Here is a 14,034-nt window from a genome sequence, read left to right as displayed (position 1 = left end):
TCTACATGAGAGTTTTCAGAAGAATGAATTTTATCAGAGCATTACACCAAGCACTTGTTTATCGGTAAGGGAATGGGACAAGTCAGAAGCCAAGTGGCTGGTATACCAGAATGAGAATTTTATTAGTACAGGTATGTATCAAGGAATGCATAATAGAGGTATATTCATTTAATGAAAATTTTATGGAAGAAGATGGTTTAATGGGAAGATATATATGTTTAACAAATTCCATAAACAATAGACTCAGTGCATTTCGTTACAGTTACTACAAATATCTGAATTTAGTTTCATCAGTTGTTACAACACTAGGCAACAAACTAGCCTAAACAGAAAAGGATTTAGCCTCCATCAGCTCCGGGTCAAGTCCACCTTGCATTGGTAAAAATTACAGTTGTAGGCGTGTTACGTACGTACCTTTGTACTAAGATTTACATCTTAATGACTTCAACTCTGCATTTCATTGGTAAAGATGATTCATTTAAATTGTAAATTGGAGATTAGCAGCTTAGGGTGAAGAACCAAGTCAATCACCCAATAACCTGCCTTTTCTGGTAGATTCATAGCATCATTTAGAAACTTGTATGAAGATAATTGTATAAGTTTGTTTTAATAGTATAGTAAGCTTCGATCTCTAAGCCTAAAAGAACAAAAGCTGTCAAGGAAATTGCAACCATGCAGTCAAAATAATCAATTCCTGAAGAAGTACTTTTTATACTTGCAAACGGAACAAAAAGAAAACATATACAGAGGATAGCGGGGTAGTGAGATGAATTTATCATAGTCCAACTTATTAAGGAAATACTATATAGTTCAGGAATTGCTATAATCGATCAGGGTCCATTAATTTAGATGAGAAAGCCTCCTAGGCCACCAAAGATGAGATGACATTGTTATTATCTAGTGAAATATATGTGAAAGCACCCCAAACTTGATTTCTCATCGGTGCTCAACAGTAATAACTCGATACAAGGGTAAAAAAAGAACATGGAATTAAAACTTCAAGAAACAGGCATGCTACATAGTTCAAATTTCTTGACCACATATTGAAATTATAATTGCTAATTGAAATGAATCATGATCACCTCTACCTTTAATCCCGTCCTCAAATCCATCTTCCAACAACCATTTTCCCCATTCTACTGTTTTGTTCCCGCTGATCACCCAAATGAAAGGCCGGTTTGATGCTTCTAAATGAGGAGTTGCAATACGGCCAAGGCTTCCAAGACATACATAAACAACTGAGTCCTCAGGCCATGAATCAAGCCATCTCAAGCACTGGTTTTGATCAATGCAGGCCTTGTTGCCTCTTTGAGCTTTGTCCAAGTTTGTGTTGTTGGAAAGTGACACTGGACCAATACTCCACACGTTACTGACCTTTCTATACTCTTTGACATACTCTGTTTCCAACTGCTCAAAGCTATTCACAACAACTCCACATGATCCTTTTGTAGCTTCCTCTACTTTTCTGTGGAAATCTATGAAGTCAACAACTCAACATTAGCAGGATTCAAGTGCGCCGGTAATTGGGCTAAAGTAAGCTCAATCTCATCAGGTAAACCAGGCACCAGAAATGGTTCTGATCCTGAAACACTCCCTAGAACCTTGGATGTTTCTATATTATGGTTAGACAAAAGAGTAAAACAACTAGTCCCATCAAACCAATACCTTTGTATCCCAAACTTTTGAGCAATCTCACCTGTCCATGGAAGATGTTTATCTGAGATTATGCAGCTCGGCATAGGTTTTAGTGTCTCAAGTAATTGTTCTACTGGTTGCTGCAGCCTGCTAACTGCATCAAAGAAATTCTGAAACAAGTTTCTTGCAGGGACTGATTCCATTGTTTCACATCCCTCTGGCAAACAACACTCAGCAAGTGGCAAACTGAACTGGACCAGATGAAGGGAGAGACCGGAATCAATGCCAAGGTCAATGATCGGTTTGATTCCAATGGCATTGAGGGGTGTGGTGATAATTGTGACCACCAGACCATGCTGTGCCAAAAGCTTAGCCGTGTCTGCCATTGGTATAAGGTGGCCTGGAGACATTAGTGGTATCAAAACAAAGTGAAGCTGATCATGGGATTCTGAAGCCATTGCACTTGTAATAGAGAGATTGAGATTACTAAACCAGAGGTGTCTGAAATCTGGTTGAAGAAATGATTCGACTTTTGTGAAATTTAAAACTGGGAGATCTGTTTGGAGGCAGAGAGAAAAGTTCATGATTAAACTTTGCTTGCTTATATAGAGGTAGGGTTTACTAATTTAATATAATTACAAGCATGCCTCTATAATTATGCAGGAATAGCCACACTAATAAAAATATTACAACATTGGCTAGGAATAGCCACAAGAATACTGTTGTTTTTTTTTTTTTTACACGCAAAGTTCAAATCTAGTAATGTGAGAGCAAACATAGGCATGTGTCCTTTTGAACTATTTAGTGATTGTTTTTGGATGCATTAGTACATGTCCCGCATTCTAAAACATGCTGTCAGAAAATAATATGTAGAGACTAGTAGATAAGCCTGATTGCTGCCAAAACTCTTGCATCAATATGAGAGGTTTTTTTGGCTTTATCCTGCATGCAACACTATATATACTCTGGGATAGGATAAAGAAACTCATGTAGTCATATATATAATACTGACAAGGTCACTCTCTAAGACTAACAGTGCATTACTGGTGGATGTAACAGCATACCTAATGTCACCAGACGACTCTTTCAGCCCTTTGCCTGTGCATCCTTAGCCATGAACACGGCCTTGCTGAACTAAGTGAGCATTATACCGATAGTAAGTTTATCGGCAAGGAAATGGGACGAGTCAGCAGTCAAGTGGATGGTAGTCAGTAGTTAGGGATGTTATAAAACCCTAGAGAATGAGAATTTTATTAGTACGAAGCATGTATCAAGGAGTGCATTGTGATAGAGGTATATTCATCGGAACCAAATTCCATAAACACTAGAATCACTGCATTTCGTTACAATTTCTACAAATACCTGAATTTGGCTTCATCAGTTATTACAACACTATGCAACAACTAACACAGAAAATAATTTAGCCTCAGCAAATGGCTAGTTCAAATAAGCCTTGCATTGGGAAAAGTTACAGTTATAGGCATAATCATTACCTCTGTCCTAAGATTTACATCTTGCTGGCTTCAACTCTGCATTGCATTGGTAAAGATGCTTCATTTGATGCCACTTATTGTGACTTGGAGATTTGAACAGCAAGCTTAGGGTGAAGAACCAAGACAGTCACCCTATATATGACAGCCTTTTCTGCTGGAATTACAGCACCATAAAAACACCTGTACGAAGATAATTCTTTAAGTTTGTTTTAACACATGAGTAAATAAACACTAAGCGCTTGCCATTTCATAATTAAGGAACTGCAAAACCAAGAAAATCCATGCTCCTCTAAATAACAATTTTAAGGAAATTGAAAAGGCAAGGAGTTGATAGTAAGTCGAGCAATTTGTATATATAGTAGCTCACTGAATAATTAAATAGTTTAAAGCCAACAAGCCATTTAAGTTCTGTAAACAAATGATGAAGAACATGGATGAGAGCAAGACTGAATCCTGTTCTAGTGAAACAAACAATACAATATAATCAAATACCAAATGTACTGTCACATGTGAGAAATAAACAAAGAAAACCATTGTTTGACACTCATTTTCTCCTTAGCTCCTCTCTATGCAATTTCCTTGTTGCAGAATATCTTGGATTAGCAGTGCAATGTCAAGGTGTGAAGAACCTCCTTTTTCTACCGCTCTCTTTGCCATCTCGGCAAGCTCCCTGGCTCTTCCTTTTCTCCCTTTGCTATCTTCTCCATTCATCAACTCCTCTATCGCATTCTTCACATTTTCCTTTCTCACCAACACCCTATTCTTCTCCTCCTCCCTCAATGTTATTGGATCATCCCCTCCAACCTTCACAGAAATGTTTAGAATCTGTCCAATTAATTTCTCATTAAGAAATTGGTCTCCAAACAGTGGCAATGTGATCATAGGCAACCCAGCACATACACCTTCTAATATGGAATTCCAGCCACAATGTGTTAGGAACCCACCAACTGAAGGGTGTGATAGTATCAGTGTTTGCGGTGCCCAACCCCGAATCAAAAGGCTCCTTTCTTTGGTCCTTTCCTCAAATCCATTTTCTTTAAACAACTTTTCCATAGGCTCTGATTGAACACCACCCCTTACAACCCACACAAAAGGTCTGTTCGATGCCTCTAATCCCAGTCCAAGTTCTATCAGTTGCTCATCTGTGAGATTGCATAAACTTCCAAGGCAAGCATATAGTACAGTACTTGGTCCCCAGGAATCAAGCCACTTCAAGCACTGGTTTTCATCAATTGTGGTCTTGTTACCCCTTTGTGCCATATCTAAATCGTCTTTGTTGCACAGTGAAACCGGACCAATACACCATACTTTATCCTTTCTTGCCTTCTTGTATCCTTTAGCATATGCCGGCTCCAACTCTTCAAATGTATTCATAATTACCCCATATGTCTCCCTCTCAGCTGCTGAAGTTTTTTCAAAAAGATCTGTCAACACTGGTGTCATATTTTGTGGCAGCTGAGCTTTTGTTATCTCAACCCGATCAGGGAAGTCAGGCACAACAAAGTACTCGAATGGAGAGGTTATTTTCTCAAAAACCCTGGATATGAGCATATTATGAATGCATAGAAGACAAATGCAACTGGTTCCAATGAAAGATATTCTTGGAATGTGAAACTTTCGAGCTACGTTGATTGTCCATGGCAAACACATGTCTGAGATTATGCAATTTGGCCTGGGGGTTAGCTCTTGAAACAATTCCTCCAGCGGTTGCTGTAGCCCCTCGGTTGCATTAAAGAAACTCAACCCCAGTTCTTGTGAAGGTAGCATGTCAATGTTCTCACACCCATCAGGCAACCCTACTTTTCTAGTTGGAAATTGCAGTTGGATTAACCGGATTTGGAGCCCGGATTCTATGGCCCGAGTGAGTGCTGGCTGATAACGGGCTGCGTTAAGCGGTGTGGTGACTATGGTGACCATCATGCCTTGTTGTGCCAATAGTCTACCAATGTCAAACATAGGGATCATGTGGCCTTGAGCCATGAAAGGAACCAATACGAAGTGAAGCTGATGATGCTCTTGAGAAGCCATGGAAAGGATATGGATCGGATGAACAATTATCACCTATGAATGGGGAATTGGAAACAACAAGAGCACTCCACAGAAAACTGTTGGGGTTGAGCTTTAACTCACCTCCTTTGATCCAAGCTTGCTGCCTTGTTATGCAACTGTACGTTCTTCACAACTTCGATCAGGTACGTTGTCTTGATGAGCTTCTTAGATCAATTTGATGATCTTCATCTCCTGCACTCAATCACACACATACACTAATATATATTTGATACAGAGGTGATTGTATATTCACAAAGATACAAGAAAATGATTTGATAAAAGGATCTTCAGCTTTTTTATGTAGCTCAGAATCACACCTCTCATATATTGGTTGGTCAGATTAGAAGTGTTTGTCCTATCAGACACCACCCCCACAAGACAGAAAATCAAGAAACACTTAAAAGTTTGAAAAGTCTTATAACAACTTATTTAACCTGAGTTAAACTAACTAGCATAAGGTTAAAGAGAGAACTAAGCATTAACTTTAACACTCCCTCTTAATACTTTGTTTCTTGACTAGTCCTCTAAAATACTCGAACTTGTTTTTTTTTTTTGGCAATGCCTTGGTGAAATATCAACTACTTGATCTTCTTTCCTGCAATATATATACCACATCAATTTCATGGTCTTCAACAACATTTCTGATGCTTGCGAGCTATGTGCTTGGTTCCGTACAAACACCAAACAACAACTGTCTACTAATAAACTAATATAATAGCAGATAAGTACATGCTGCACAGCCCACTGTTAAGTTTCCTAGCTAGCTCGCCTCTCATATCATTATCCATCAGTTACACCTGGATATATCGATCTGAGCTTCTAACAATTAATTAAGTTTACTATTATGTTTTGTTTCTTTGACTATCAATCAAATCCACACATTTAAACATGATTTCACACACAGTATTCCCTATCACTATGATGCTTATAAAAACATTAAAAGGATAGAATTTGATAGGTTTTGAACAAACCTAAACGACTAAGCCTCCTTGATTGATCATGCATATACATTCTAGTCTGGCAAGTTATTTATGATGCCCAACTGGATACTCAAATTATAAATGCTCAAATCTTTACCATAAAGCCAAAAATAAATAAATAACAACAACATTGTACACGACTTATTATTACTCAGACTTTTCTTCCAAACCTCATGTTATAGTTGCAGGCATACATTCCCACCAATTGGCAGCACCTCTGTGACAATATATTTAAGTTTTTCCTGCAATTAGTTTACTCTGCAGTGAAAAAAAAAAACATATTATCTATAAAAGCAATATGTATAGAATATAGATCGAAGAAACTGAAATACCTAGCCCCTTAGTTATGTGATCCTGCTTCCGATATTTTAGTTTCAAACTTTCAGGTCATTATGTAATTGATTTGGAACCCTAGTTCGCTGCCAGGCCACCACCTATGGTGGGTCGACATTATCAAGCGGGGGACCGGGACTCTCGACAAAGCCATGTTGAAAGCTTTGGCCACAAGGAAAAATGACATAAAAGAGCCTCGGTATCAAAAGAGGCTGAAATAATTCCTGAATGAAACAGTTCTAATATAAGAAAAGGGGTTTTGACTTTTGACCATTTACCTTAATTCTAGGGACTTTTTTTCCCTTACACAATCCACTTTTTTTTTCACTTACCCATAAAGACTATAATAAGGTCTTTCTGTTGAAGGAATATCGATTTAGTGTGCCTTATCAAACTAGGAGTAGCAATAGGAGAGAAGGTTCTAGATTTCCCAATCCTACACGGATTGGTATTCCTTGTAACATTAGAACTAGTACTTTGTAATCCCTATATATAGGGCTCCTATTCTCAATAATAATACACACTTCTCTCTACAATTCTCTCTCAATACCAATATACTTAAACACGTTATCAGCACGACTCTAGCCACAAAAACCGAAACCAACTATTCTGCCTACCTGCGTGCCTACTACCCCAGCAGCCCCTAGCCCGAGCTAGCCAAGCCTTCGCTGCAGCCTGCTCCTTGCGCGCCCAGCGCTACGCGCCCCTGCGCTCCGTGCTGCCCGCCTACGCGCCCGTGCGTCTGCAGCCCCGCGTCGCTGCACTGCTGCTCCTACAGCTCTGCCGCACATCTGCTGTCCCTGCAGCACCTACGCGCCCCTGCGCACGCATCCCTACTGCCCCTGCAGCACCAACGCACACCGACTGCACCTTTCCCCTTTCCTGTGCACGTCCGTCTATTTGCAGGCTCCGAAACATCTAGTTCGGAACCTCGGATCAAAATCTTTTCTTCATCAAAGTTGTTCATCTCTGTCTCTTCCATCTGACCTCCGAATTTCAGCCTTATCGGAGTTATTTTGAGACCAGTACAACAATCAAAGTGAAAACTGTTCAGAAGAGAATTTGCTCCGAATTTCAACAAGCTTGACCTTATAAACATTCACTGCACGCCTCTACTCGGATTGCTTCGCTCCATCACGCCTGCATCGACACGCGCGTGATCCAAATACATGTAAGTATCCAAAAGAGTAAGTTTTGAAGTTCCTATAATTCGGAATTTATATTTCTTCTTCTTTTCTCGGGGACTTGAAAACCTCCCTTCTTCTACATCCCACCTTTCTTATAACGTGGGTTCGATCATTGAAAAGCGGAATCGTGGGGATTCACGCAATTAACGAACTAAGAGCATTCGTAAGACTTCGGACTAAGAGCGTCCGTAAGCATCGATTTACGACCATACAAACATCATTGTTTCGGTCTAATCCAATCATTCTTGGAAACCGATTTCTTGGTAGCATAGCTCGGAAATCTTATTAGTTTTCGTGGAAGCATTGACTCCGAAACTAACTTGTCCCTGTTTCATCTTTCAGGATGTCAAACATGAACAAACTCGATTTTGTTCCATTGGATTATGCAGGCAAAAGGTACTTAATTTGGGTCACTGATGTCGAGATCCACCTTATTGCCCATGATTTATTGCATACAATCCAAGAGCTTTGTCCTATAGAAACAGCTCCAGACCCTCAAACTGAGAAAGATAATTCCAAGGCACTTGCCTTCATGAAACGTCACATGGATAGTGACCTACAGTTTGAGTTCATAAATGAGGATAGCGCCATAAAGCTTTGGCATGCGCTTCGCGAACGAGCAATGTTCGTGACTCCATACTTCCGAATACAGAAGCAGAATGGAAAGATCTTCGCTTCTCTGAATTTGACACTGCCATGCAATTTTATTCGGAAGCTCTCAGCATCAGAGCAATGATGCGTCTTTGTGGAAAAACAATCACAGAAGAACAGTTGATTGAGAAAACCCTCAATACCTTCCCCGTCTATGCTATGAGGTCCTCTGACTTACTCCGGACTCATGTAAATGCAAGACGGATCACAAGTTTTCAACAGCTTATTGAAGCTATGGCCACTACTGAAAGACGTGGCAATGAACTTGTGCAAAGAAGATTTGATAGGCTTCAAGATAGCTATCAAGAGCATCGTCCTATGGCTAGAGAAAGTCGCCATCGACGTCATGATCCATACGATCGAAATGCTCAAGAAGGTAATCGCTCAAGGCGACAATCCCACGACCGTAGGAGGCGTGATTTTGAGGGACATAGGGTTGGAAACCATGGAGCCAACGTTGGCCATGGGCACCACTTTCCAACGCCACCAGTCCTAGGGACTATGCATATTGTGCCAATGCGCCTCAATCAAGGGAGAATCCTCTTTATGGTGTCTATTTCTGATATGGAACGTCTGATCAATGGACCTGAATTTGCAATGTACCTACGAAGGTAGTTGCATCAGGGTGATCAAGACATCGAGTTCACAAAGACTTTAACTCTGGCGATGAAGACAAAATGCCGCAGATTTTTATAGTCTTTATTATTTCCAAGAATCATGTAATGGCAATTATGCCTTAAATCAATAAAATGACTTATTGTATTAACTCTTTCCCTCTAGGCGTACTCAAGAGTAATTGTGATGTCTAGGCAAGGTTTGATCTGAGAGAACGGTTTTAAAAGTGAGCAACGCTCCACCAAAATCTCGCATTACCTTACCTGGTCACAACTAAATTGAAATTACCGAACGGATTGAGTGACTACGATTTGTCTACGGTTTGATTTTTATATTGGATTAGATTTTGGTCAAGAAACTTTGATGTCATCATTGGCTATTATTAATAAAGTATCGATTTATTTTTCATGTCATGGACATATTTTTTCGAACTTTATTACTTCAAAGATATAAGAGCCAATGGTTTTCATGTGGAAACACATTGTGAGAATGGACAAGAGTTCCTTTGCATCACCTCTAATGACTACGGACATAAACGAGTCTTAGAGAAACTTATGTGTCGCTCTAGTGGGTTGTATGCAACCACTATTCGAGTCATTGAATCCAACCATGTCATGAGAGATGATTTATGGGATTCCGACACATATAGGCTTTGGCACGACCGTTTGGGACACCCAGGTCATGACATGATGATCCGTATATTAAAGACTTCACACGGACATCCCTTTTTCAGAACGAAAAGCAGTAAAAATCGGATTTTTGACACCGAAAGAGCACCTGCGCCTCACGGCGCCGTTCACCCCCAATACCGGCCATCCTTGGCCGGCGCCGCCATCCCCCTGCGGCCTCAGTGTGGCATTGACGCCACCTATGCTCTTTCCCATCCAAATTTTACTTCTCAAGTCTTTTGTGACTTCGTGGCTCAACCAAAATCCTCATTGGTTGTTTCTAAAGCCCATATTTCATTCTGCAAAGCCTGCTCTTTAGAAAAATTAGGATCGAGACCATCCTATGCAAAGAACACTAAAAGAAAATATACCATTCTTGCAAAGAATCCAAGGTGATATTTGTGGACCTATTCAACCATCATGCAGACCATTTCGATATTTTATGGTATTGGTTGATGCATCGACACGCTGGTCACATGTCATGCTATTGTCCACAATGAACGCTGCATTTTCTAAACTCCTAGCACAAATAATTAAGTTACGGGCTCACCACCCTGATCATCCTATTAAGTCTATAAGATTAGACAGTGCTGGGGAGTTTACATCAAAAACTTTTGATGAATATTGCATGTCCATTGGGATTGATGTTGAACATCCAGTTCCTCATGTTCACACCCAAAATGGTCTCGCAGAAGCCGCCATTAAACGACTACAAATGGTTGCTCGAGCATTGGTGATGCGCACCAATCTCCCTATTTCTGCTTGGGGCTATGCAATATTGCATGCAACTGTGCTTATTCGTCTGAGGCCCACTGCCACTCAACCCTTCTCTGCGTCCCAGATGGTTACTGGGTATGAGCCTGATGTCTCACACTTACGCATATTTGGGTGTGCAGTTTATGTGCCTATTGCGCCTCCACAGCGCACCAAAATGGGTCCTCAACGACGATTAGGCATTTATGTTGGATATGATTCTCCAACGATTATCCGCTACATAGAACCCTTGACAGGCGATCTCTTTACCGCTAGATTCGCGGATTGTCACTTCGATGAGACAGTCTTCCCGTCGTTAGGGGGAGATACGAACATCCATGTTCAACAGGAACGACAGGAATTGTCGTGGTCTGTCCCCACTCTGTCTCATCTTGATCCCCGAACCGCACAGTCCGAAATTGAAGTGCGGAGAATTCTTAATCTTCAGAACGTAGCAGAATCGATGCCTGATGCGTTTTCTGATATCGCTAAAGTGACGAGATCACATATACCTACTGCAAACGTGCCTGCAAGGATTGAAGTCCCTAAAAGTAGAGGACATGACGCCAACTCAAGAATGCATGAGCATGGCGCCAACGTCCCATCTCTCAATAATGGTGACGTTATGGCTAGGCCCACGGCTCCTGCCAGGAAGCGCGGGAGGCCCATAGGTTCGATGGATTCTCGCCCAAGAAAGAAAGCGAGTTTGGCACAAAATAATCCATTAATCATCGATGTGAATAATCCATCTCATGAGAATATTCAGGATTATGGTTATGTCCAAGAGACATCATTGGGGGACACTCCAATGTCAGAACCAACTCCAGAGAATAGAGAGATCTCCATAAATTACACTAGTGTACATGAGATGATGGATAGAAATTCTATGGCGATTGATGATGCATTTGCATATCATATTGCAAAAGGAATTATAGAATATGATGATATCGAACCTCGCTCTGTTGAAGAATGTCAACGAAGAGCAGATTGGCCTAAATGGAAAGATGTGATCCAGGTTGAATTGGATTCACTAACAAAGAGACAGGTATTTGGGCCTGTAACGCAGACACCCCCAAGTGTAAAGCCTGTTGGCCATAAATGGGTCTTTGTTAGAAAGCGTAATGAGAAAAATGAGGTGGTAAGATATAAAGCCCGCCTTGTGGCGCAAGGTTTCTCACAACGCCCTGGAATTAACTACGAGGAGACATATTCTCCCGTAATGGACGTTATAACGTTCTGCTACCTTGTCAGTTTGGTAGTTTCCGAAAAACTTGACATGCAGCTTATGGATGTGGTTACAGCATATCTCTATGGGGATCTAGATTCAGAGATATATATGAAGGTTCCAGATGGACTTCAATTACCCAAATCAAGTGGCTCTAAACCACGGAGCGCGTTTTCAATAAGGTTAAAACGCTCACTATATGGATTAAAACAATCCGGACGGATGTGGTATAACCATCTAAGTGACTACTTGATTGGGAAGGGATATATTAACAATGAAATATGCCCATGCGTGTTCATTAAAAGAATAAGTTTCGGATTTGCAATTGTAGCAGTTTATGTCGATGACATTAACCTAATTGGAACTCTAGACGAGTTGAAGGAAACTGCTAAATACTTGAAATCAGAATTTGAGATGAAAGATCTTGGGAAAACACGGTTTTGTCTCGGTTTAGAACTCGAGCACCGTAGTGATGGGATTTTGATCCATCAGTCTGCATATACTCAGAAGGTCCTAAGGCACTTTAATGAAGATAAAGCGAAGCCTGCGAGTACTCCCATGATCGGCCGTAGTCTTGAGCCCGGAAAAGATCCGTTTCGTCCAAGGGATGAGGACGAAGAACCATTAGAGGCCGAAGTGCCCCATTTGAGTGCAATAGGCGCATTATTGTACTTAGCTCAATGCACAAGACCGGATATCTCATTCGCAGTGAACTTGTTAGCTCGACATAGCTCTGCGCCAACACGCCGCCATTGGATTGGTGTAAAGACCATCTTTCGATACCTAAGAGGTACGATTGATATGGGCCTATTTTATCCCTACAGAGAGAAGTGGAATGACGGAAGAATGGGATCGGACCCCATTAGGCATGGAGCCACCGTCCACCATGACAAAGTGGCCGGCCATATTGCCGCCAACGCCACCACCAACACCAAGGGTGGCCGGCCTCACCCTACTCCCCTCCATCAAAACGACAATGATGGGATTTGCTTATGCAGGGTACCTCTCTGACCCTCACAAAGGTCGCTCCCAAACTGGTTATGTCTTTACCATGGGAAGCACTGCGATATCTTGGAGGTCTACGAAACAGACCCTTGTTGCTACTTCCTCGAATCATGCAGAGATTATTGCTCTACATGAAGCCGTTCGTGAATGTATATGGCTAAGGTCTATGATTCGACATATTCAAGGAAGTTGTGGTTTGAAGTCTACCACAGATGAACCTACATGCATTTATGAGGATAATGCAGCTTGTATTGAACAAATGAAGTTAGGTTTCATCAAAGGCGACAACACCAAGCATATATCGCCTAAGTTCTTTTATAATCAGCAACAACAATCACTTCTAAAGATTGAAGTGAATCAAATCCGATCAGAGGATAATGTAGCGGACTTATTCACTAAGTCGTTACCTAAATCCACCTTCGAGAAACATGTGAAGAGCATCGGATTGAGAAAGTTATCCGAACTCCCACGATTGTAGCAATCAGGGGGCGATATCGACATCAGGGGGAGTTATGATGTCTACATGTTCGATCTCGAAGAGTGAAGGACGTGTTGTGCTCTTTTTGTCCTTCGACCAGGGTTATTTTTATCCCACAGGGTTTTTGTTACCTGGCAAGGTTTTTAACGAGGCAACGGATGAAGCGTCACCACCAAGTTTGAAGCAGCACAAGGGGGAGTGTTGAAGGAATATCGATTTAGTGTGCCTTATCAAACTAGGAGTAGCAATAGGAGAGAAGGTTCTAGATTTCCCAATCCTACACGGATTGGTATTCCTTGTAACATTAGAAGTAGTACTTTGTAATCCCTATATATAGGGCTCCTATTCTCAATAATAATACACACTTCTCTCTACAATTCTCTCTCAATACCAATATACTTAAACACTTTCCTAATATCCAATTAAGTTTTTTTTTCTTCTTTTTTGAGATTATTTTGCCCTCACTCATTTGTTACATAGCAAGAGAGAGAGAGAAAACCCATAGGAGACTTCGCCGGAGTCGGGTCACCGCCCCCCTCCCAAATAAACTTTTATTGCCCCCCAATAGACCTTTATTGGGGGGTAATAAAAATTTATGAAACTTGCCGGAGGTCCTCAAAAAGGTCTTCGGAGATCTCATAGGGGGCTGGAGAGGTTTATTGCCCCCCAATAAACCTTTCGGTCGCTGGAATGAGAACTAATCTCCCTAAAATTAAACAAATAAAATTTTGATTAAAGAAAAAACGAGGAGATTACATCAATTTGATCAAAACATTTATTTCCTCCCAATAGACCTTTATTGCCCCCAATAAACTATCATATTGTGTGGGAACTTTCTTTAGAAATCCTACAGCATATGCCCAAATTTGTTTTATCACACACAGAGGACATTGCAGAAACTGAAAGCACTCAATAATGAAGTCAAGGAAGGATGACTTGAGCTCCTCGGAAACGACTGAACA

General features: G+C 40.9%; 1 protein-coding gene and 1 pseudogene across 1 annotated transcript; both read right to left on the bottom strand.

Annotated features, from left to right (window-relative positions):
• Positions 1-343: 343 nt before the first annotated feature.
• On the bottom strand, positions 344-5,365 carry LOC133721298 (UDP-glycosyltransferase 73E1-like; annotated as a pseudogene).
• Positions 3,500-5,262, bottom strand: LOC133721297 (UDP-glycosyltransferase 73C6-like). Its single transcript, XM_062147872.1, has one exon. The coding sequence runs from the start codon at positions 5,154-5,156 to the stop codon at positions 3,684-3,686; it is 1,473 nt and encodes a 490-aa protein (XP_062003856.1). The 5' UTR covers positions 5,157-5,262; the 3' UTR covers positions 3,500-3,683.
• Positions 5,366-14,034: the final 8,669 nt, after the last annotated feature.

This window comes from Rosa rugosa, chromosome 7 (genome assembly GCF_958449725.1).
Source record: "Rosa rugosa chromosome 7, drRosRugo1.1, whole genome shotgun sequence".
Taxonomy (NCBI): domain Eukaryota; kingdom Viridiplantae; phylum Streptophyta; class Magnoliopsida; order Rosales; family Rosaceae; genus Rosa; species Rosa rugosa.
This window is presented reverse-complemented; position numbering and strand designations above follow the sequence as displayed.

Coding starts and splice junctions, on each gene's coding strand:
- LOC133721297 (XM_062147872.1), bottom strand. CDS start 5,156: ATGGCTTCTCAAGAGCATCATCAGCTTCACTTCGTATTGGTTCCTTTC.